This window comes from Saimiri boliviensis, chromosome 4, assembly GCF_048565385.1.
Source record: "Saimiri boliviensis isolate mSaiBol1 chromosome 4, mSaiBol1.pri, whole genome shotgun sequence".
Classification (NCBI taxonomy): Eukaryota; Metazoa; Chordata; class Mammalia; order Primates; family Cebidae; genus Saimiri; species Saimiri boliviensis.
This window is the reverse complement of record NC_133452.1, coordinates 99594792-99619145: the sequence shown is the minus strand read 5'-3', so window position 1 is coordinate 99619145 and position 24354 is coordinate 99594792. Positions and strand designations below refer to the sequence as shown.

At 44.4% G+C, this 24354-nt stretch overlaps 1 protein-coding gene across 4 annotated transcripts in view; it reads right to left on the bottom strand.

Moving 5' to 3' along the window:
- The window catches only part of ZNF76 (zinc finger protein 76), a 33800-nt gene that overhangs the window by 8652 nt on the left and 794 nt on the right, over positions 1-24354 (bottom strand). For 3 of the 4 annotated variants that reach the window (XM_074397931.1, XM_010334056.3, XM_074397933.1), the window contains exons 2-4: positions 6039-6207; positions 699-779; positions 509-586 (exon numbers count right to left, since the gene is read on the bottom strand). In XM_074397931.1, the coding sequence (XP_074254032.1) occupies positions 509-586; positions 699-779; positions 6039-6111 (232 nt within the window). In that variant the 5' untranslated portion in view covers positions 6112-6207. Of the gene's footprint in view, positions 1-508; positions 587-698; positions 780-6038; positions 6208-19860; positions 22609-24354 lie in introns of those variants that run through there. The other variant, XM_074397932.1, reaches the window with a different exon arrangement.

Genomic DNA, 24354 nt, shown 5'->3' with positions numbered 1-24354 from the left:
TCATCACTGATGGCTTCTTTCCCTTCTATTTCCCCCTCTAGACTCTAGGACAGCGAAGACTGTATCTGACTTTGCTCTCCCTTGTATACTCCACACCTAACACAATGCCAGGCATGTAACAGTCACTCAAGAAACTATCGGTAGAAGGAATAAACTGCTATTCTTCAGCACTTTAGGAGCTTCATTCTTAAATATTAGTTTTTTCTCCTGGTCTTGGATGATCTCCTCAGGTCCTACCCCAAAGCCCTAAGACTTTGTGGCTGTGCTGGAGCCAAGGCCACCATCAAAGCCCATGTGACTAATCTCCAAGGCTCACCTCCTAGTGGCAGACATAGCTGCTTCTGCGGTCTGTAGTACGGTAGGTGGGCAAGGCTGCTAATCCAGGTGAGCATGTGTGTACCGTGGAGATGACAGCTCCCATGTCTACACCCCAACCCTCACAGTGTGCTACCTCATCCTCCAGTCCTTCCTCCCATCCTTCCCCCAGTTGTGATGATGGTGACCCTACCTTTGGGTGTGCGGTGTATGTAAGCCATGCTGCCATCTTCCAGTTGCACAGGCTGACCATCCTCAAAGGAGAGAGATTCTGTAACGAAAGCAATGCCTGCCTTTCCCTGGAGCTCAGTGCCATGGAGGGGTTCCCTGGTGGAGCTGTCAGGCTTCCCTCCACAAGGCATGGTATGTTGGGGTGCCCTCACCTTTCTGTACTGTCACCTGGTGAATGTATGCGGTGGTCCCATCCTCAAGCTGGATCACCTGCCCTTCAAGAAGCTTCTCTCCTGTTAGGGTGGAAATGGAGAGAAATAGGCGAGGACCAGAAGAGGACTAAGATACACTTGCCTGTTTTTAGCTGAGGCTTATTTGAGTCTCAAGGCACGAGCCTGAGGGTCTAAGCATGGGTACATCTTCCTTGTTTCCTTGCCCCGTCTCCCTAGGCCTGGGCCTTAAGGCACTAAAGGTGAAGACACTTGCCTTGCGGGAACCCCTCATCTCCCAACAGATTCCCTTCCAGTTACTGACAGGAGGCGCAACTTCATTTATTATTCTATCCATGCCCAGCCAAGTGGAAACTTCCAACTTAACAGTAAGTTGCTGAGACTGAACTAAATGGCCCTTAAGCCTAAATGCCCCAATGGGTCAAAATTCAGATATAGCTCAAACTAACAAAATTAAAACATATCCCCTTGCCAGGCGCGGTGGCTCACGCCTGTAATCCCAGCACTTTGGGAGGCCGCGGCGGGTGGATCACAAGGTCAAGAGATCGAGACCATCCTGGTCAACATGGTGAAACCCCGTCTCTACTAAAAATACAAAAATTAGCTGGGCATGGTGCCTGTAATCCCAGCTACTCAGGAGGCTGAGGCAGGAGAACTGCCCAAACCCAGGAGGTGGAGGTTGCAGTGAGCCGAGATCGTGCCATTGCACTCCAGCCTGGATAACGAGTGAAACTCCGTCTCAAAAAAAGAAAAAAAAAAACGTTTATTGGCTGGGAGTGGTGGCTCATGCCTGTAATCTCAGCACTTTGGGAGGCCGAGGTGGGCGGATATCCTGAGGTCAGGAGTTCAGGACCAGCCTGGCCAACATGGTGAAGCCCTGTCTTAAAAAAAAAAAAAAAAAAAAAAGTTTTTAAAAAAACAACAACGTATCCCCTCATCCCTCACTATGACAGTGTGCTAAGACCAGAAGCCCCTGTGAAGGTAGGCTGTTTAGTTTAATGGTTAAAAACAATAGACTCTGGAACCAGATCAGGCCTCCTGAGTTTGAATTCCAGCTCTACCTCTTGCCAGCTGTGTGACCTTGGACAGCTTATTTAACCTCTCTGCGCCTCAGTTTCCTTTTCTTAAAATGGGGATTGAAGATTATGTGTTTCTCATAGGATTACTGTTAGGGTTAAATGAGTTGATGAATATAAAAGATTGGGAAGAATGCCAGCTACATATGGCCAACCCTCAATAAATCCTAGCATTTATTATAAGCCTAATCTGCATTTTAGAAGAAATGAAAAGTAAAGCAATAGAGAGCTATGTGAGTACAACTATTATGCTATTGTGTTCCATGTAGGTCTTATTCCACTGCCGCTGTTGAGTAATGATTCCTAATTTTCTGGTAAAAAGTTAGATGACCTAAGGCAATACAACAAGCAGCATGAAAATTAACAAGACTTCAGATTTCCTAAGATATTCATCTTCTTTTATCTTAATAGAAAGCACTTCTCCTAAGGCTTTTGGAATTAGACCTACATGACCCTTCCTTGTGTCCAGTGAGTCTGAGAGAGGGGGAAGGAAGGAGAAAAGTGAGAAAGGAAAGAAAGGCAGACAGAAGAGTTAATGACAGTTGGATGTGGTGGCTCATGCCTATAATCCCAGTACTTTGGGAGGCCAAGGTGGGTGAATTGCTTGAGCTCAGGAGTTTGAGACCAGCCTGAGCAACATGGCAAAACCCTGTCTCTATAAAAAACACAAAAATTAGCTGGGTGCAGTGGTGAATGCCTGTGGTCCCAGTCACTCAAGAGGCTTAGGTAGGAGGATTCCTTGAGCCCAGGAGACAGAGATTGCTGTGAGCCATGACTGTGCCACTGCACTCCAGCCTGGGTGACAGAGTAAGACCCTGTCTTTAAAAAAAAAAAAAAAAAAAGTTAGGCTGGGCACAGTGGCTCACACCTGTAATCCCAGCACTTTGGGAGACCGAGGCAAGTGGATCACAAAGTCAGGAGATCAAGACCATCCTGGCCAATGAGGTGAAATCCTGTCTCTACTGAAAATACAAACATTAGCTGCACATGTTGGTGCATGCCTGTAGTCCCAGCTACTCAGGAGGCTGAGGCAGGAGAATCACTTGAACCTGGAAGACAGAGGTTGCCGTGAGCCAAGATCGCACCACTACACTCCAGCCTAGGTGACAGAGTGAGGCCCTGTCTCGGAAAAAAAAAAAAAAAAAAAAAAAAAAGCTAGGTTTGGTGGCTCACACCTGTAATCCCAGCACTTTGGGAGGCCAAGGCAGACAGATAATCTGAGGCCAGAAGTTTGAAGCCAACTTAGCCAACATGGTAAAACCCTGTCTCTATTCAAAATACAAAACAATTAGCCCGGTGTGGTGGTGCACACCTATAGTCCCACCTACTCAGGAGGCAGAAGCAGGAGAACTGCTTGAACCCGGGAGGTGGAGACTCCAGTGAGCTGAGATCACACCACTGCACTCCAGCCTGGGTGACAGATGACAGAGTGAGACTCCATCTCAAAAAAAAAAAAAAAGAAAGAAAGAAAAAAGAAAAAAAAAGATTAATGACAAGTGATTTGTCTTTTCCTTAGAAGATTCAGGTTTAGGAAACTGAGCACTTACGTGGGAAAGACAGTTAATTCCAGCTGACATCTCCCCTTTGGAGGAATCCCCAAACTTGTTCCCAAACTAAGTCTTCTTGGGGTCAGTAACTAACAGTCCTACAACCAACCAAAGGCAGGTAAGGTGGAGACAAAGAAGAGGAAACCATTTTTTTCCCTCTCACCCACAAGCAGTAGGCTACCCTCATTTTAATCCTGGCAAGGTCACAGTACTTGGGGTTCTGAAAGCATTGGCAAGCTACTGCCAGCAGAGTGGGTACCACTTCAAGGTACCTGAGAAAAGTTGTCTGAAGAAAAAAATTAGCCTACTATTTCCTCAAACAACCAGAGACTACAACAGAAAGAGGTAGTGAGGGGAACAGCTGACTGACATGGGCCTCGTATCCCATTACAGAGAAGTGACCATATATCCCAGTTTGCCTGGAACAGTCCTAGTACATTTATTAACAGCACATTCGTCCACTTTTAAAACGCTGGGTTTGAATAATACATTTTGTACTTATCCTAAAGATAAGTCTCATACAATTTTAGGGCTTCTGGCAGACAGAGACAGAAGTGCCTCAGTCAAAAGCTTCAGAGGAGCTTACCACTCAGAGAAGCCTTTCAGGACAGTGTGGTTCTGGTCTCTGAAGGACAGCTCTACCCTGAGCAGTAGGAAAATCTGTTGGGAGTGAATGTGTGTTTGCACACGTGCGTGTGCAAGCACACCCCGCATCACCACAGAGTAGGCAGATTACAGCCAGGAAAACCGACACAAGAAAGAAATGGGAAGATAGGCAAAGAGACCCACGTATAAAGAAGATATAAGGAAAGAGTGGCTCTCTCAGGTCAGGTGTGCTCACCTGCTTTTTATTCATTCGACCAATAATTCTCAGTGGAAGACTGAGGCATGGGAACAACTGGGTCCAAGGAACACAGCCCTAGCTAGAGTTCTAAGTTCTTCCATCCCACTGAGACTGAACTGGAGGGGCAAGGCCTGGGATGGGAAGTCAGCAGAGAGTTTCAGGCTTCAAAAATATTCTTGAGAAGTTTTACTCTCAAAAGGATGAAGCCAACAAGAACTCACATGTCACAGACAGCTCTTGACAAGAAACCTTTCCAGAAGGGACCCCCACACACTTTCATATGGAAATAACTTCCTGATGAGATTAAAGGGCATCCTCAGTCATCATCAGAAAATACACAACTTAAATCAATAAACAACTCATCTGTAAATCTAGGGGTGGAAATATATTTTGATAGTGTGTTGAAATGAAGGAGGGCAATGTTGCAATGACAATGCTTCATGGTGACAATGACACTCATGGAGTCCAGAAAAGGCCAAATAGAGTAGGAACAAGGCAGTGTTTGCCCAGTGCTGTCTGAGGAAGACACGAATGCTATCTGGCTGCCTGAGAATGCTGGCAAGAAAGGAAGAGTGTCCCTGGCCTGCAGGCCTTGCCCTAAAACACTTTATTCTGACTCCATACCTACCTTGATTTTAAGTACCCTGAGAGTGGGGGGTAGGACTATCAGATAAAATACAGGATGCCAAGGTAAATCTGAATTTCAGATAAATAATACATTTTTTTAAAGAACTTACTATTATTTAGTACTTTATAGTATTTAACACCCTCCCCTTTTTTTGAGATGGGGTCTTGCTGTTGTCTAGGCTGACCTCAAACTTTTCGCCTCAAGAGATCCTCCCATCTGAGCCTCCAAAGTAGCTGAGACTACAGGTGCATGCCACTGAGCCCTACCTAATCCCATGTTTATGTATGTCTATCTCTTATAAGGGGTACATGTATGTCCTTAGTATATAGTATACATATTTGCGACATACATGTGCTACAAGAGTATTCATTGTTATGTCCAATTCAAATTTAACTATGTGCCCTATTTCTTAATTCTGGCAATCCATAGTGGGGTTTAGAGCATGAGATTTCTGCTTGGGTGTTCCCCTCTTGAATCAATAAGAGTACCTTTTTTTTTTTTTTTTTTAGAGACAGGATCTTGCTCTGTCACCCAGGCTGGTGTACAGTGGTGCAATCATAGTTCACTGAAGTTTCAAAATCCTGGGTTTCAGTGATTCCCCCCGCTTTAGCCTCCTGAGTAGCTGGGACTAAAGATGCATGCTACTGCACCCAGATTATTATTTTTATTAGTTTTTTTAGAGACAGAGTCTTGCTATGTTGCCCAGGCTGGTCTCCAACTCCTGGCCTCAAATGATCCTCCCATCTCAGCCTCCTCAGTGCTGGGATTATAGGCTCTTCTAAGCCAGAGCCACTATGCCTGGCTTAGAAGAGCATCTTGTACATGGCAGATGCTTAGTAGATAAACTGAATGTTTGAATATGCTTGAATTAAGATTGACAAACTGCTTCTAGAAGGCCCTAAAAAACTGTGACAGGGAATATCTGAAAAGCAGAAAGTCAAACTAGCACTGTGTTCATTCCAGAAATATTTATGAGCTACTTATTATATATTAGGAATTCTGTCTTTGAGAGGTATTGGTTCCTATGGCTGGGGTTGTCTGACTTGCAGCATTTTATTTTAGAGTTCTCTTTTCATCAAGCACCACAGGAGATTCTAATGCAGAGCAAGTTGTGGTGGTGGGCAAGGGTGAGCAGGCAGGAGGGCAAGGTGGGACTCTTAGAAGTGGACACTCCTTCCCAGAGGCTGAGGGATGGCACGGGATGCTGAGGTCCCCAGAAATACTCACCTTTGACAGCTTGCTGGACATAGGCTGTCGTCCCATCACTAAGGGTCACCGTCTGCAGCCCCAAGCTCTCCATGACAAACTGCTGCTCGTGCACTCAGACATGAAGTTGGCTTCTGGCCAGCACCAAGAGCCACAGCCGAGGTCAGAGATTTCCTTCTGGGTCACAAATCTAAGAAAATGAACAGTATCACATTATGAGTTATCCAGCTTTCTCCTACTGCAAAGACACTCAGAGAAGGAGTTAATAAGGCCAGCCAAGAAGAAAAATGACGAATTCTTCAAAGAAGTGAACTGCATTGGTTTTTATGAAAAGGGCTCAAAATATATATATCTAAGAATTCTAAAAGTTGAGCATAAAAGAGAAGCATGCCAATCAAATTGGTCTTAAAGTAAGAAATTAGTGATCAAAACCCACTTCTAAACTTTCTCCCCTTAGGAAGGAGCCCTGCTGAAGGCAAGCAGTCAACCCCACTGCTGACAGTTCTCTCTCCCTACTCCAACATCTCTCTTGTACTTGGACCTATGTATCCACTGGACTTGTTAACCATCCTCAGGGAATATCCCACATGTACCACACAGTGAACAAGTCCCCAGCAGAACTCACAATGTGTCCCAGCCTTCCAGGTCTCTTATTATTATTTTTTTCTTCCAGTATGCCCTATCCCAGTGATGGTATCGCCTTCCACCCAAAATTGGGTGGAATCATGCTAGAGTCATCCTTTTCCCTCAAAAGTCCAGATATTTATTTCAGGCAAGTATCACCTCTCACCTCCCGACTACTGTAAAGGGTCTTCTAACTTATGTCCTCAGATAAACTTTTGTCTGTTTCCAATTCATTTTCTTCTTTTCTTTCCTTTTTTAGAGACAAAGTATCACTCTGTCACGCAGGCTGGAGTGCAGTGGCTCCATCGCAGTTCATTGTAACCTCAAACTCCTGGGCTCAAGTAATTCTCCTGCCTCAGCCTCTTCCAATTCATGTTCTAACATTCATGTTTATGCTGTCAGGCTGAACTCAAAAAAAAGTACAGCTCTCTTTTCCATCTTGGAGACTGTAGAGGCCTGCTGAGAACAGAACTTCTAAAAGGCAAATATGGGCTCATGCCTATAATCCCAGTGCTTTGGGAGGCTGAGGCAGGAGGATCATCTGAGGCTAAGAGTTCAAGACCAACCTGGGCAACACAGCAAGACATTGTCTCTACCAAAAAACAAAAAAATTAGCCAATTGCAGTGGCACATGCCTATAGTCCTAGCTACACAAGAGGCTGAGGTGGGAGGATTGCCTGACCCCAGGAGTTTGAGGCTGCAGTGAGCTATGATCATACCACTGAATTCCAGCCTGGGTGATAGAGCGAGATCCTGTCTCAAAATTAGTAATAATAAGATAAATACATTTGGAAGGCTGTGGTCCAAGGCCATTTTTTGCTACCTAAAAGTGGGGCCTCCAGAACTAAAGGGAGGACACAGCTCTTATTAAAATTGAAGGTGTTTATGCTCAAGATGAAACAATTCTATTTAGGCAAGAGATGTACTTATATGTACAAAGCAAAGAACAACACAGTGACTGCTCACGGCAAACTGAAGAAAACCAGTGTAACCTGGGAAAGGTAACTTAGGCCCATGGAGACAGTGACATGGTTTGTGCTAAATTCCAAAGCAATCTTGCTAAGGCTATTGAATACAGAGTCTGTGTGATGCTGTGCCCCTCAAGGACTTAAACTAATCAAAAGTAAATAAATAAAAGTGGATTTGCAAGAAAAAAAAAAAGTACAACTCTGAACATAATACCTCCTTGATTAAAACCCTTCCATAGTTTCCTATAGCCCTTAGAGTCCATCTTGCAGACAAGGCTGAGTCCTGTTATAAACTCCCACAGCCTAGGCACCACCTTTTCCTAGCATTCACACCTCTGGGCTCAACCTACTTCAGTACTTAATCACTATTTGTGTAACGTCTGTTGCCTACACAAGGCTTTGGACTCTAGTCTGGTTTCTGGATCACAGTGGTTTCTTCAGCACCTCATACTGTGGGCTCTCCACAAATCCTGTGAATGACTCCCTGGGTCCCTGATGCGCAAGGTGGGAAGCACTGAAGCTTCCTGCTGGCAGGACATCCTCTGTACCTACTGTGGTGTGGAGCCTGCTCTAGCTGTGGACCCCCACACTTGTGAAGCCTGCAGGAAGCCCACAGCCTCTGCTCTCAGTGCAGTGGTGAAGACTCTGTCACCCATTCTCCAAATTCTCCTGGACTCAGAATAATCTGGATTGCCTACCAGAGTCTCACGATTTACCAACCAACATCCCCGTCTGGTGCTACCCAAACGGTTTTCGTGTCAGGGGACCTAGAGAGACAGATAAGTCATATGTTGTATTGTAGATGCTGCTGCTTAAAGCCAGAAGTTGACATTGCAGATGTCATTACTTGAAGCCAGAAGCAACCAACTGGGACTCTGGCACCCCTGAGGGGTGACTGGATCAATATTGTGGCAGAACCATAGATCATTTGCAACACACTGATTGGAATGCTCTACACCCCAGGGTTGGCATCTCAACTAGAATTATTCATTCTGTCCCTAAACATTTACTAAATGGGCTAAGGTCCAAGGACAGCAATACTACTATTATTAATAGCGAATACTCTATAGAGTTAATACTACCATAGAGTATGTGCTAGGAATGTCACATACATTAACTTACTTAATTCTAACAACCCTAAACAAATGCTATGATTATCCTCATTTTACAAGTGGGGGAACTTGAGGCCCAAGACCAAGTTAAGTAACTTGCTCAAGGTTACACAGCTAACTAGTAAAGGAGGATTTAAATCCAGGCCATTTGATCAAAAATGTGACCTCAATTACTATGCTGCCAAGTACAGAGGTGAAGCTGGGCCTTGAAGTATGAGCCTTGAAGCTACTTAAAAATACATTTTTGGGGCCGGGCGCGGTGGCTCACGCCTGTAATCCTGGCACTTTTGGAGGCCGAGGCGGGTGGATCACGAGGTCAAGAGATCGAGACCATCCTGGTCAACATGGTGGAACCCCATCTCTACTAAAAATACAAAAAATTAGCTGGGCATGGTGGCGCGTGCCTGTAATCCCAGCTACTCAGGAGGCTGAGGCAGAAGAATTGCCTGAACCCAGGAGGCGGAGGTTGCGGTAAGCTGAGATTGCGCCATTGCACTCCAGCCTGGGTAACAAGAGCAAAACTCCGTCTCAAAAAAAAAAAAAAAATACTTCTTTGGTGTGTGAGCCTTTACATTTTCCAGGAGAGAGGAAAGTCCAAGGCTGTCATCAGGGTCTGACAGAGATTAATGGTGAAGAACCACTGATCAAGGTGGGGATTCTGACAGCTGACATCTTTAGTCTATTAGCATCCTTGCCTGGAGCCCTGATAACCTCCATGTGGTCCGTATTTCACAAGAGCTCTGGTCCTGGCTTCTCTTGGTCTGCTCTATGATCCTTAAGTTTCACTCTCTTCAACCGGGAGATTCTTTGGGTAACCTGTTTCAGTGTATAACTGCACTGTGTCAGAAGACACATTAGAAAGGTTTGGTCTAAAAACAAAGCAGGCTGGGCATGGTGGCTCATGCCTACAATCCCAGCACTTTGGGAGGCCGAGGTAGGCGGATCACTTGAGATCAGGAGTTTGAGACCAGCCTGACCAACATGGTGAAACCCCATCTCTATTTAAAAAATACAAAAATTAGCTGGGTGTGGTGGCACGTGCCTGTAATCCTAGCTACTTGGGAGGCTGAGAATTGCTTGAACCCAGGAGGCGGAGGATGCAGTGAGTCAAGATTGCACCACTGCACACTCTAGCCTGGGCGACAACAGCAAAACTCTGTCTCAAATAAAAAATAAACAAAAATAAAAACAAAGCAGATATAGGTTGAAAAGGGTTTGCAAAATACCCTCAGATTCCCTGGCCCTGTGGCTCCTACAGCTCACCTTTGTCAAATGCTCCCATGGTTTGATTTTGCACATCTGCACTCCAGTGGAACTTTCTGAGGAAAATCAGTGGTGTCGTTAAGAGCACAGGCTCTAGAGTCAGAGGTCTGGGTTTTGTCCAGGCTCAAGTTCTCAGCTGTGTAGCCTCGGGCAGGTAAATAAACCTCTCTGGGCCCCAGATGTCACTTTTTAAAAAATGGGGTAATAGTGGCATTTGCTTCATAGCCTGCTGTAAGGGATTAAATGAGGACACGTATGTCTGTACTCTAGAGATACTGACTCTCAGGAGGAGGGAAGGAAGGGGAACCTAAACGGAAATGCTTTTTTTTTTTTTTTTTTTTTTTTGAGACGGAGTTTCGCTCCTGTTACCCAGGCTGGAGTGCAATGGCGCGACCTCGGCTCACTGCAACCTCCGCCTCCTGGGTTCAGGCAATTCTCCTGTCTCAGCCTCCTGAGTAGCTGGGATTACAGGCACGCACCACCATGCCCAGCTAACTTTTTGTATTTTTAGTAGAGACGGGATTTCACCTTGTTGACCAGGATGGTCTCGATCTCTCGACCTCGTGATCCACCCGCCTCAGCCTCCCAAAGTGCTGGGATTACAGGCTTGAGCCACCGTGCCTGGCCATGGAAATGCTTTTGAAGCATGGGTTCCTAAAACAGCTAGGACTAGTGGCAACCACCCTGGACTAGAAGTCTACAGAATTGCCTTCTAATCTTGATTCTATCTTTACGTCTGCCTCCTTATCTGTACAATGAAACGCTGGCCCAAATTACCCTAAGATCCTTTCTACTGCTCATGCTAATATTTATTTTTATCACATATAAATGTGATTAATATATATCAGCCACTTTTTAAAACACCTTACTTATATTAACTCAATCTTAAAAATAATCCATGAGGAAGTAAGTATATTACACCCATTTTACAGATGAGGTGACTGAGGCTTAGAGGTATAGTACTTTGTCCATGGTTCCAATGCTGCTAAGTGTTGAAGCCAGGATTCAAAGCCAGGCTGGCTGGCTCTGGAGCCCATACTTCTCAATGTCTGGCACACTTCCTCCTTCTGCTAATCCACTGTGACCAGCACTCTGTCAGCACTCAAAACACTTGAATACGGGTTGTTTAACTTCCATCTCACCCACTGTAACTGAAACCCAGTCCTTCTTGGCCTACCCGCAATGGAAAGAGGGAATAGCTGGTAGCCACACTTCCCAAAATAACCCTTCTTAGATTCAAAGAAAACAAATTTCCACTCCTTTTCATGTTCTCGCGTCCAGGCTAAATAACTCCAACTCATTCACGTTTCCTTCCTAAGCCTCATAATATAAACCTTTAAAAGAGGCTACTGTTGTTCCCTAACCTTTCCTAACCTCTGAAGCTGCCTTCCAAAAAAGCCTGACTGCAGAGGGTGAAGAGGAAGTTTTATGGCTGCCAGGTATCTACCAGTACCTTGATTGACATTTTTATCCCTGTACTTTCTTTCAATGATGGTTTACTCTGAATCTTCTTGTGCTGGCACTGAACTAACAACAGTGACATGGGTGGAGCCAAAGAAAGACTCGTTACTGCTCCATGATGACTATGTGTGAGCAGTTCTGCCTGCACTTGACAGTTCAGACTAGTTACTCCAGCAGCCCCTGAGTGAGGGCAGAGGGGCAGTGAGAGTGGCTGCTCTGTTTTCTCCTTGAAGGATATAAGGTTTACTAGCGCTGCAATGACCTGAGCTGGGTAGTTAAGAGTGCTCCCTTCTGTCATCACTCTTTTCTCCCAAGGTGAGAACCAGGAGCAAGTCCAGTTCTGTTTGCTGCACTTTTTTTTTTTTTTTTTTTTTGAGAAGGAGTTTCGCTCTTGTTACCCAGGCTGGAGTGCAATGGCGCGATCCCGGCTCACCGCAACCTCCGCCTCCTGGGTTCAGGCAATTCTCCTGCCTCAGCCTCCTGAGTAGCTTGGATTACAGGCATATGCCACCATGCCCAGCTACTTTTTTGTATTTTTAGTAGAGACGGGGTTTTACCATGTTGACCAGGATGGTCTCGATCTCTTGACCTTGTGATCCACCCGCCTCGGCCTCCCACAGTGCTGGGATTACAGGCTTGAGCCACCGCGCCCGGCCTTTGCTGCACTTTTAAATGAACTTAACCCATTATTAGTTCTGATGCAGGAAAACAACCCTACACCTTTGCAATATATTGAGTGTTTCTTTCTTTTTTTTGGAGATGGAGTTTCACTCCTGTTGCCCAAGCTGGAGTGCAATGGTGCAATCTCGGCTCACTGCAACCTCCGCCTCCCAGGTTCAAGCCATTCTCCTGCCTCAGCCTCCCAAGTGGCTGGAATTTCAGGCATGCACCACCATGCCCAGCTTATTTTGTATTTTTCATAGAGACAGGGTTTCTCCATGTTGGGCAGGCTGGTCTCAAACGCCTGACCTCAGGTGATCTGCCTCCTTGGCCTCCCAAAGTGCTGGGATTACAGGCGTGAGCCACCGCGCCCGGTCTTGATATGTTTATTAATGTAAAAACATAAAGTGTAATTATTGAGGAAAGATAACATTTAGAAAAACCTTTTATTTATTTAGAGACAGGGTCTCATTCTGCTGTCCAGGTTGGCGTGCAGTGGCGTGACTGCAGCTCCTGTAAACTCAAACTCCTGGACTGAAGCAATCCTTCTGCCTTAGCCTCCTGAGTGGCTGGGACTATAGGTGTCTACCACTACTCCCAACTTTTTAGATACTTTGGATCTTTAGGCCTCTCCATGAATCAAGATGTGCTTAAACTGCCTCCTCAAAGGAGAAAACTAAGGAATGTGAAACACAGGAAAATAAAGAGTAGCCATAGTTTTTGTGTTTCTCCACTTTATCATGGTTGAGATAATGCGGGAGCTGGGTTGTGCTGACCACAGGCACCTGTTCATTATTCTATCATGTTCTGCCAACCAGAACTCTCTGGACAGTTGGAACGAGGCTTCTGTACTCTGCCTCAGCCAGCCCAGAGGGCAACTGTTATTTAGAAGCCAAAAAAATACAACAACAACAAAAACATTTGCCTGAAAAGGGAAGAATGTTCAATTTTGATTAGAAAAATAATTATCACTTAATTTTCACTCAGAAAATTCTTCATTTGTAAACATAGAAAACTTCTCATGAGGACAAAGACACATTAGTTTGGGAGGGATAAAGGCTGATGGAGATGAGTGGTAAACAAATTAGAACCAGATTTGGAAAAGTTGCAGTAAAATGATTCAATATTTGTTATTGTAGAAAAACACTACACACAGAAAAATCTAGTGAACAGGCCTGGTTCTATGGGTTTCCAAACACTGACAAGACAACAGGAAATTAGTAACAGAAACTTAACATAATAGAAGTTTAAAATAGGTAAACATATATTTGCATAAGGCACATTGATTGTTTTCTTTTTTATAAGTGTTTTGTTTGTTTTTAAAAGAAATGGGGGTTTCACTATGTTGCCCAGGCTGGTCTCAAACTCCTGGGCTCAAGGGATCCTCTCCACCTCAATCTCCCAAAGTGCTGGGAATATAGATGTGACCCATTGTGCCTGGCCCTGATCTGGGCTTTAAAAATCAATGTCTGGCCAAGCGTGGTGGCTTACTCATGCCTGTAATCCCAGCACTTTGGGAGGCCAAGGTGGGCAGATCATTTAAGGTCAAGAGTTCAAGACCAGCCTGGCCAACATGATAAAACCCCATCTCTACTAAAAATACAAAAATTAGCCAGGTGTGGTTGTACACACCTGTAATCCCAGCTACTCAGGAGGCTGAGGCAAGGGAATCGCTTTAACCCGGGAGGCAAAGGTTGCAGTGAGCCAAGATTGCACCATTGCACTTCAGAGGGCACTGAGCAACAGAGTGAGATTCCATCTTTTTTTTTTTTTTTTTTGAGACGGAGTGTCACTCTATGTTTTCCAGGCTGGAGTGTAGTGTTGTGAGCTCGGCTCATTGCAATCTCCACTTCCTGGGTTCAAGTGATTGTCCTGCTTCAGCCTCTAGAGTAGCTGGAATTAAAGGTGCACATTGCCAGGCCTGGCTAATTTTTTTTGTATTTTTAGCAGAGATGGGGTTTCGCCATGTTGGCCAGGCTAGTCTCGAACTCCTGATCTCAGGTGATCCACCTGCCTCAGCTTCCCATATACTACAGGCATGAACCACCATGCCCAACTGATACTTCATCTTTAAAAAAAAAAAAAAAATCAATGTGAGGCCAAGGTCAGGTGCAGACACTGTCTCTACAAAAAAACTAGCCAGGCATGGTGGCACACGGCCTGTAGTCCCAACTACTCGGGGGGCTGAGGTGGGAGGATCCTTCGAGCCCAGGAAGTTGAGGCTGTGGAGAGCCATGATTGTGCCACTGCACTTCAACCTGTGTGACAAAGCAGGATCCTGTCTCAAAAGAAAACAAAAAACATTCATCTACTTCTTTTCTAATTCATGCTAGCATAAAGACCAGGGTGAACTGTCTCAAGAAGTCTTCTTTCTTTAACTACCAGAAATCCAACTACCCCTTGAAGATACAAGAATAAATAAATATATATATACATATATATATATAAACAGGGTCTTGCTCTGTCACACAGGTTACAAGTGCAATGGCATGATCATGGCTCACTGCAATCTTGAACTCCTAAACTGAAGTGATCCTCTTAACTCAGCCTCTCAAGTAGCTGGGACTACAGGTGTGTGCCACCAAGCCCGACTAATTTATTTATTTATTTACTTACATCTATCTCTATTTATCTGTTTATTTTTGTAGAGATGGAGTCTTGCTATGTTGCCCAGGCTGGTCTTGAACTCCAGGTTTCAAGTGATCCTCCCACCTCAGCCTCCCAAAGTGCTGAGATGAACAGGCATGAGCCACCTTGCCTGGTGGGTATATTTTTAATGCGATATTCTTCAAACTGTTTTTGTTGTTGTTGCTTTGAGACAGGGTCTTGCTCTGTTGTCCAGGCTGGAGTGCAGTGGCATGATCACAGCCCATTGCAACCTTGATCTCCTGGGCTCAAATGATCCCCCTACCTCAGCCTCCTGAGTAGCTGGAACAACAGGTGTGTGCCACCATGCCCAGCTAATTTTTGTTTTTTAATTTTTAAACTTTTTATAAAGAGATGAGGTCTTATTATGTTGCCCAGGCTGGTCTCGATCTCCCAGAATCAAGTGATCTGCCTGCCTTGGCCTCAAAGTGTTGGAATTACAGGTATAAGCCACCGCATGGCAGAATCTGCTACATTCTTAACTCGAAGCAAAGTCCATAAGGCTGTGAAGAAACAGGTACAGTCATACACTGTTGGTGGTGGGAGTACATATTGGCACAATCTCTATGGAAGACAGTTTGACAATATCAACCAAAATTACAACTGTTCATATTGTCTAACTCATTTCACATCTAGCCTTACAGGTGGATGGACATGTGTGAAAAATGGAACATTTCCAAGGTTATCTATGGCATCCTGCATAAAATAAAAGCAAATATCTAGAAACAGCATAAATGTCTATCAACATCAAACTTCCACACTATGCAGACATAAATGAGGAAGCTCCTTACATACTGACACAGCAAGATCTCCAAAATATATAAAATAAAAATGGCAAGGTATAAAACAGTACCATTTACTTATTGATTTATTTATGAGACGGAGTCTCGCTCTGTCGTCCAGGCTGGAGTGCAATGGCATGATCTTGGCTCACTGCAACCTCTGCCTCCTGGGTTCAAGTGATTCTCCTGCCTTAGCCTCCTGAGTAGCTGAAATTACAGGTGCCCACCACCCCCCCAGCTAAGTTTTGTATTTTTTAATAGAGAGGGTGTTTCACCATGTTGATCAGGCTGGCCTCGAACTCCTGATCGCAGGTAATGCTCCCACGCTGGCCTCCCAAAGTGTTGGGATTACAGGCGTGAGCCACTGCACTTGGCCAACAGTGCCTTTTATGTACTGTCATTGGCATTAAAAAAGTCTGCGGAAGGATAGTAAAGAAATTACTAACCAGGGTTACCTATGGAAGGATGACTGAGTTGGAATGACAATGGAAGGGTGACTTCTCATGGAATATCTTTTATATTCAACAAAAAAAAATGGCTGGGCATGGGGGCTCACACCTGTACCCAGTACTTTGGGAGGCCAAGGCAGGTGGATCACTAGGTCAGGAGTTTGAGATCAGCCTGGCCAACATAGTGAAACCCCCATCTCTACTAAAAATACAAAAATTAGACAGGCATAGTAGTGGGTGCCCATAGTCCCAGCTACTTTGGAGGATGAAGCAGGAAAATCACTTGAATCCGGGAGGCGGAGGTTGCAGTGAGCCGAGATTGCACCACTGCATTCCAGCTTGGGTGACAGAGCAAGATTTTGTCTCATAAATAAATAAAGCCTTAAGAATGTGTTGCCTATGCAACATAAATAAAATAATTAAAAATAGAAAGTCTAAAAGCATGCTTTGTACTCCTTTTGTTGGCTACAGGAATATTTATGATTCTCCACACATGAGGAGTGGATAGTCCAGTGCTGTTATGACGAATTCCATGTTACTAGTCTATAGCAAAAGCACATTTGAAAACTCAGCTTCATAATTCATGGAGGCCATTCTATAATATCATATGGAAAGCTGATCAGCTGAGCCTTAGGCAACAGTAAGTCTATACAGGACCTGAGGACACATGGTGGCTTCAACGTGTGTCACCAGTCTGGTCACAAGGGTGGGTCTGGCTGAAGTGGTGGCCTAAGCTGGGACTACCTTTCTCCCTCATTGCTCCACATGGCCATGGGACAGTATTTCCTAGGATAAAAAGATGATCTCAGAGAAAGAACTCTAGTCTTAGGTACCCCTGCAATGTCCCCCACATCAAAGCCTCAGGTCAGCTCTACAATCTCAAAGAGCTCCCAGTTCCTTGGTTCTTATCTTAACTGTATGAGTCTCATACTGTATCAACCATCTGAAAGTAGCAGGAACTTCCAACAAATGAAGTGATGAAGTGAGATGGTACCAGGCTAACAAGTTATATCCATACTTCTCAGGAATGAACTATTCACTGGAGGGCCAGCTCTGGGGGAGTGTCAAAGCAGAGGCACTAGAGAAGACGTGCTCTGGCTTCTAGGTGGTAACAGTATAATGAGCCTGAGGCCCTGAATGAACTGTCCAACATCACAAATCCTTCTGATTCTGAACTGTAAGTGAGGAGCCTGAGTAGGCCTCATACTTTTACTAGCAAAAGAGACAACTGCATAAGATTTACAAGACCGTCGCTTTCTATACCTTGACTCATAGCTGTCAGGGCAAGAGACATTTGAGGTTTGTTGGCAGCTTTAGGAAACAGCACCCAAAACAGGTTAGGGACATCTGTTAAAGACAATGGCTTCAGTTGCACTTGGATTTGCATCTCAGGTTTGTTTGTTTTATTTTAAGACGGAGTCCTGCTCTATAGCCCAGGCTGGAGTGCCAGGGTGGGATCTCAGCTCACTGCAACCTCTGCCTCCTGGGTTCTGGTTCAAGCAATTCTCCTGCCTCAGCCTTCTGAGTAGCTGGGATTACCGGTGCGTGCCACCACACCCTGCTAATTTTTGTATTTTTAGAAGAGGCGGAGTTTCATTGTGTTGGCCACGTTGGTCTTGAACTCCTGACCTCATGATCTGCCCACCTCGGCCTCCCAAAATGCTGGGATTTCAGGCATGAGCTACCGCACCTGGCCAGGTTTGTTTGTTTGTTTACTATCTAGGACAAAATTTCCCCATTCCATTAAGTGGTAGATGTTGACTATGTCTCCCCTAAACTAATTTTGTGGGTGACTAATTTTGTCAATTAGGATGAACTGTATTTTGAACTCTTGTTTATCTGGTCAAAGAGACTCTCCTCATGATATAAACGTTGACATCTAAATGACATAAGGATAAACATAGCTGCAGGGACAGTTTCCAGACACAGTTAAAGGATTACATTCTCACGGAGTGTGTTTTCCTTAACACTTGACTCTTTTAGGGGAAAATAACATTCTTACTTTGTGTTATAGTGATTATAATGTAAGTTCCTGGAGAGCATGCCTTTCGGCTTAATTAGCACCTAACAAAGAATGTGCCCACAGATACGAAATGATTAATACTATTAGGTTACATAGCTAACTGAGCTCTTTAGCTCAAATTTGAATCCTGATTCAGTTCCGCTTATGGTAAATTATCTAACTTGAACCCTGAGACTAGATCTGAAACTCATGGAGGCTCACTGCAGCAGCGACCTCTTCAGCTCAATTGGTCCTCCCATGTCAGCCTTCTGAATAGCTAAGACTACAGAGATGGGCGCCACCACGCCCGGCCAATTTTTGTCTTTTTTTTGTCTCCTGAGCGAAAGAACAAGACCTTGTCAAATAAGTAGACAAACAAAATAAAATAAAGCACTCATTTTGCAGATGAAGCAACAGAGGCCTGCGTTGCCAAAGGAGTCCCAAGGGATCACATAGCTACCTGGTGGCAGAGCAGGGCCTAACACCTAACCACCAGTGTTCTTCCCATACTCCTCTGTCTCTTGCCAGGTGATAGTGTTCTTTTATTTCCTGAGAGTAGGCATGTCCTAGGCTCCAACAGACTTGAATATCCAGCTGCTTACTCAACATCTCAATTTTGATATCCAAAAAACACTTCAAACTTGACACCTTCCAGAGTGAATTCCTTATCTTCCCCATCTAACAACCTACCCTCCTTCCAGGCTCCCCAATTTCAGTAGATGGAAATTCGACCCTTTTGTTGCTCAGGCCAAAAATGTGGGAGCCATCCTCAACTGCTATTTATTTTACATATTGCATCCAGCCCATCATCAAATCCTGTTTGGTCCTTGCCAAATATATCCAGAAGCCAACCACTTCTCACTCTTCCATTGCTTTATCTTGGGTTCAAGATACCGACTTCTCTTGTCTTCTATTGTAGTAGCCTCCTAACCAGTTTTCCTCCTTCCATTTTTACCCCATTATAGCTTATTCTCAACATAGTAGCCAGAATGACCTTTTCAATGTCAGGCCATGTTACTTACTGTCTAGAATCCTCTAATGGCTACCATCCCACTCACAACTCACAGTAAAAGCCAGTGGCCTGTGTGATCTGGCCCCAATTTACCCCCACCCCAATACTGTACCTGCCATTTCTTCTCTCACTCATATACTGCAACTGCACTAGCTGGCTTCCTCATGTTTCTTGAATACATAAAGCACACTCCTGTCTCAGGGCCTGTGTTCGCTGTTCTTCCTGACTGAAATAAACTTCCCCTAGATATATGCTTGCTTTACCACCTAACTTACTTCAGGTATTTGCTCAAATGTTACCTTTTAGTGGGACTTTCTTCAACTACCCTATTTAAAATTTTAACCCCCAGACTCCTGGCACTTTTTATTTTTTTGAGACAAGAGTATTGCTCTGTCATCCAGGCTGGAGTACAGAGGCGCGATCTCGGCTCACTGCAACCTCTGCCTCCTGGGTTGAAACGATTCTCGTGCCTCAGCCTCCTGAGTAGCTGGGATTACAGGTACCCACCACCACACCTGGCTTATTTTTGTATTTTTAGTAGAGCTGGGGTTTTGCCATGTTGGCCAGGCTGATCTCAAACTCTTGGCCGCTTGTGATCCACCCACCCCGGCCTCCCAAAGTACTGGGATTATAGGTGTGAGATACTGCACCCAGCCTACTCCTGGCACTTTCTATCTCTCTTCTCTGCTTAACTTTCTCTTGTATATTTTACTTATTTGTTTATTGTCTGTCTCTCCTCTGTCCATTCCCCAAATGGTGAGCTCACTGCTCTATCCCCAGTACCTAGAAAGTGCCTGGCACACAGCAGACATTCACCAAGTATTTGTGGGATGAATGAATCAGTGAATGAATGAATATATATACCTGTAAGATCTCCCAATAATCTGAAAGCTGTAGGCAAAAAGGGGAAGACCCTAGGTGTGCTCTGGTCTCTCTCCAGCCCTGGGTCCCTCTTTGCTCCTTACTGCTTCATCTTCTTCTCAGGTCCAGTCCAGCCCCATTCCACCAGAAACCACACCTAAGCTGAGAAGCAGGGCAAAAGGTGCTTGTTGCCAGCATGTTACAATTCCCAGGCCACCAGGTACAAAATTCTGCAGGGTGCTGATTTTTAAATTTAGTATCCTGATACCTTACAAACAGAAGAGGTCAGAGAAAGGTTAGAACTAAATATACTACTTAACCTAGATAACGGTACTGATTCAGAAACAGTAGCTCATTTGCTCTGAGGTGTTTTCCAAGGAACAGTGCTAAATTTGCACTTGTTCATCTAGCTGCCCCTTCCTTTAATCTTTTGATAATGGGTTTCCAACATACATAAAAGAATAGTACAATGAACGTCTTGAACCCATTACTCAACCTCAAAAATTATCAACATTTTGCCTCCTTGGTTTCCTCTGTTCCCTAATTGCCTCTGCAACCCATACTAAATATTCCAACTAGCTGTTTTCTTGAGAAAAGATCTATATAAGATAGACCCTGATGCTATTATCACAGTATTTGAGCAACTGCATCAAACAATCTATCTTTCCAGAAATACTTTAGGAAAAAAATCGAGAAAACACTTATACCCATTTCCCCACCCCAGCAATTACTAAAAAAAAAGTAATGTCTAAATTCCAGACTATTTAAATCAAGGGACATGCCCATTACCAAGTTGGGAGAACTTTGGAGAGGGGTGTGGCTGTGTCTGCAAAATGAATGTAGACATGAACTGCTTTTACTTGTGTACACCTGATGCAGAATTTCTGAGTGAGTTAACTTAACAAGTATTTACTGACTACCTGCTAAATATGAGTGATGAGATTAAGACAGAAGATAAAGAAAACCAGCTAGTGCAGTGGCTCACCCTGCAATCCCGACACTCAGGGAGGCTGGGGTAGGTAGATTACCTGAGGTCAGGAGTTTGAGATCAGCCTGGTCAACATGGTGAAATCCCGTTTCTAATAAAAATACAAAAATTAGCCAGGTGTGGTGGCAGGCGCTTGTTATTACAGCTACTTGGAAGGCTGAGGTGGGAGAATCACTTGAACTTGGGAGGTGGAGGTTGCAGTGAGCCGAGATCACACCACTGCACTCCAGCCTGGGTGACAGAGTGAGACTCTATTTCAAACAAAAAAGAAAAACCTAGTCTCTGTCCTCAAGAAACGCACAGGGTGGGGGTGAAAAAAGTACACAAATAACCGAAATACAAGGCAGAGTATGTTCCGTGCCCTAAGTAAACAAATCTAAAGCAAGAGCTCCTTTTAAAAATCCATCCACAGCAGTTGTAGAACCCAGGATATACTGCTTCCTCAAGTCTAGTTTTGCCTTCTGCTGTATAGCCAGTAAGTACACTATGAGACCGGGGAATTTGGCGACCCACAGAATAGACTTTTGGATGTGGATGTTTGATGTCACATTTTGCTACTGACTCTCCAGACTTCAGTGGGTAGGGATTATAAAGTTTTCCCAGGCCTTGGAAAACAATGGGGCTAATTCAGTGCCTGCAGAGGCTGATGCCCAAAGCATTCTACCCTCAGGCCATATACAACAAGCCACTCCATAACAGGATAGGATAGTCCAGGAGACATAGCTAGATTGATTCTGGAGGACTTCCAAGGGCTCTCTCCCTGCCCTCTAAAGGACCGAGATCCTTTGGTGATCTATTATCAGAAGCCATCAGCAGTTCCCAGAGAAGAGTGTAGTCCTCTGGATAAACTGAAGAGACTGATGAAGTTTGGTGGGACAGTGCAGTGTATGAAGGAAGCAGAGCTGAAAGCAGCAGGGGCATACACATGGCCCTAGAGTTAGATGCACAAGAGAGTGGAAGAAGAAAGGAGCAGAGCTGAGATGGAAGGGATATTTACATTGTAATCACTTATCAAGATTGGTGAGGTGAGGATGGCTGAGGGGACGAGTAAGAGGAAGGCAGGAAGGAGAAGGCTCTGTGGAAGAGTGAAAGACAATCCAGTTGAAAAGGCAATCACTGAGGGAGGAATCTGAGGTAGGATCTCACAGGATACTGGGCAGGGGTATGAGAGGAGAGGCCTTAGAATAGGAGGGTGTGCAAGTTATGCAGGATGGGTTCATGCTAGGATGGAAGGGGATTATTCCATTGAGCTAGGCATATCAAGAGGTCACTAAATGAAGGGTGAATTAGATGAAGGTTTCAGATCACAGAATGTGGATGAGGAAGGTAGAAGGTGGGGTGGTGGGAGCAGAAAGACTAAAAATAGGATGAAAACTACTGCACTAGAGGGTTTTAGAGCATACAGACATGTGGATTCCTGGGGCTAAAGGACTTAATAAGATGAGAGGATTTGGGGTAAAGTGCCAGTGAGGTGGGAGACACTGTAAGGTGAGTGAGCTCACAGGGTAAAGTCTGGGAGCATAGCACAAGAGATATTTGGGCAAAGGATGAAAAGAGAGATAGATTGGGTTCAAGACACTACTCCAAAATATGGCAACTTGAGAAAATGGCAGTAGGAAGGTCACTCTCACTTTCTCCAAGTCTCTTCTCCCCTGAAGCAGATCATAAAACCTAGAAATGATTTTTCTGACTTTCCCCTGAAGCAGGTCATAAAACCCTCATAGAGAGATGCCCTCCCTATACTCAGAGGAAAGAAGCCCTCTCATCTGTGAAGACACAGGAACATAGAGAAGAGTCTGAACAAAAAGGCTTTGCTAAGTTTCTCCCAGCTTATTACTATTTGATAGTACCCTTTTTGTATTTTTTACAAAACGATCCACTCTTCATCAAACCTAGCATAAAAACACACAAGTTTAATCATTTCTTTGGGTCTTCATTTCCTTATGAAGGCTCCTGTCACATAAAACTTACATTAAAGTGTAAGATCTTCTCTTTTTAATCTGTCTTTTCTTATAGGGGCCTAAACCATGAACCTAAAAATATATTTTCCCTCCCCTACAAGGTGCAGGGCTTTCAGGGGATATGAGATCAAAAGTCACAAACAGTAAGATGAGAAAGTCACCAAGTTATGTGGTAAAGGGTAACAGAAACCTTGGGGGTCAGGGCCAGTCTCAGTGGCTCAGGCCTGTAATCTCAGCTACTCGAGAGGCTAAGGTGGGAGGATCCCTTGAGGCTAGGAGTTCAAGACCAGAACCCTGGGGGTCAAGGAACAAGCTAGCTTCTGCTGGGTCCAGGTAAGCTGGGGGAAAGACAGGCAATGGGATAGGGTTTTTGTTTTGTTTTTAACTGTGGGTTTAAATCTGTTACTTAGCTGTGTGAGTTTCTGGTTCATTTCTCCACAGCCAACCAACCTAACAAACAAAAACATGGGAAGGGAAAATGGTGGATATAATCATTAACTCTTGGGGTTGTTGAGTGGTAAATTGAACTTACATATCCAGAGCTTGGCACACAATAGGTATTCAGCAAGCCAATCATTATTGAGGCAAAACCAGGGTAAAGAACCAGAGAAATGAGGCCACAGCAGGGAGAAGACAGGGATTCCAAAATGTCAGGAGCAGCAATATAATGCAAGGCATGGACCACATGTTCAGTCTGTTGAATCCCTAGCACTCAGGACACAGTAAGATCCACAGGAGCTTCTTATTTCTAAAAACAGCTTATGCTAAAGGTTCTCATGTGCCAGGCATGGTGCCCAGTGCTTTACATGTGTTATGTCAGGAACTACTATTTTCCTCCCTTAGCAGATGTGGAGACTGAAGTTAAGACAGGCTAAATAATATATCAAAAGTCTCATAGCTGAAGGACCAGAACCAGACTGGAACCTAGGTTTGTTACGACCTCAATGCCCTCAAATGAAGCACTCTGCTACACCGCTTTGCAAACATGTTAACTGATGGGGCCTGATCAAGGGAAATGGGTATGCACTATTAAGAATGAAGTGGATGATGGGAATGAGGCAGTAAGGTTCATGATGAAAGCAGATCCTGGAGTGAGGTTACAGAGAGGAAACTTGCAGGGTGAGGTACAAAAATGATTGGAAAAATTATTATCTTGACCGAGAATTGCAGAATTTCACAATTTCACCAGATGGAAGGAAACTCCAAGATCATCTAACCCAACCTAATGACAATCATGATGAGAAACTGAGATCCAGAGTGAGGAGGGGACTTCTCCCAGAATTCTGGATTGATCCAGAATTCTCTTATGCTTCTAATTATTACTACTTCATATTAATCTCTAATCCTCCTCAGCACCAGAAAGTTGCTGGGCACTTGTAAGTTATGTGCTGATTCACACTGAAGAGCTGGGAGCGCAGAGAGGGATGCCAGTGGGGTTGATTTTAGGATAAAGGGAAAGATGGAATGAGGGTCATAGGGCTACAGGGCAAAGATACTGAGGATTGTGTAGAACACGAGTGGATGGAAAACTATTGGAGTAGGGTTTCA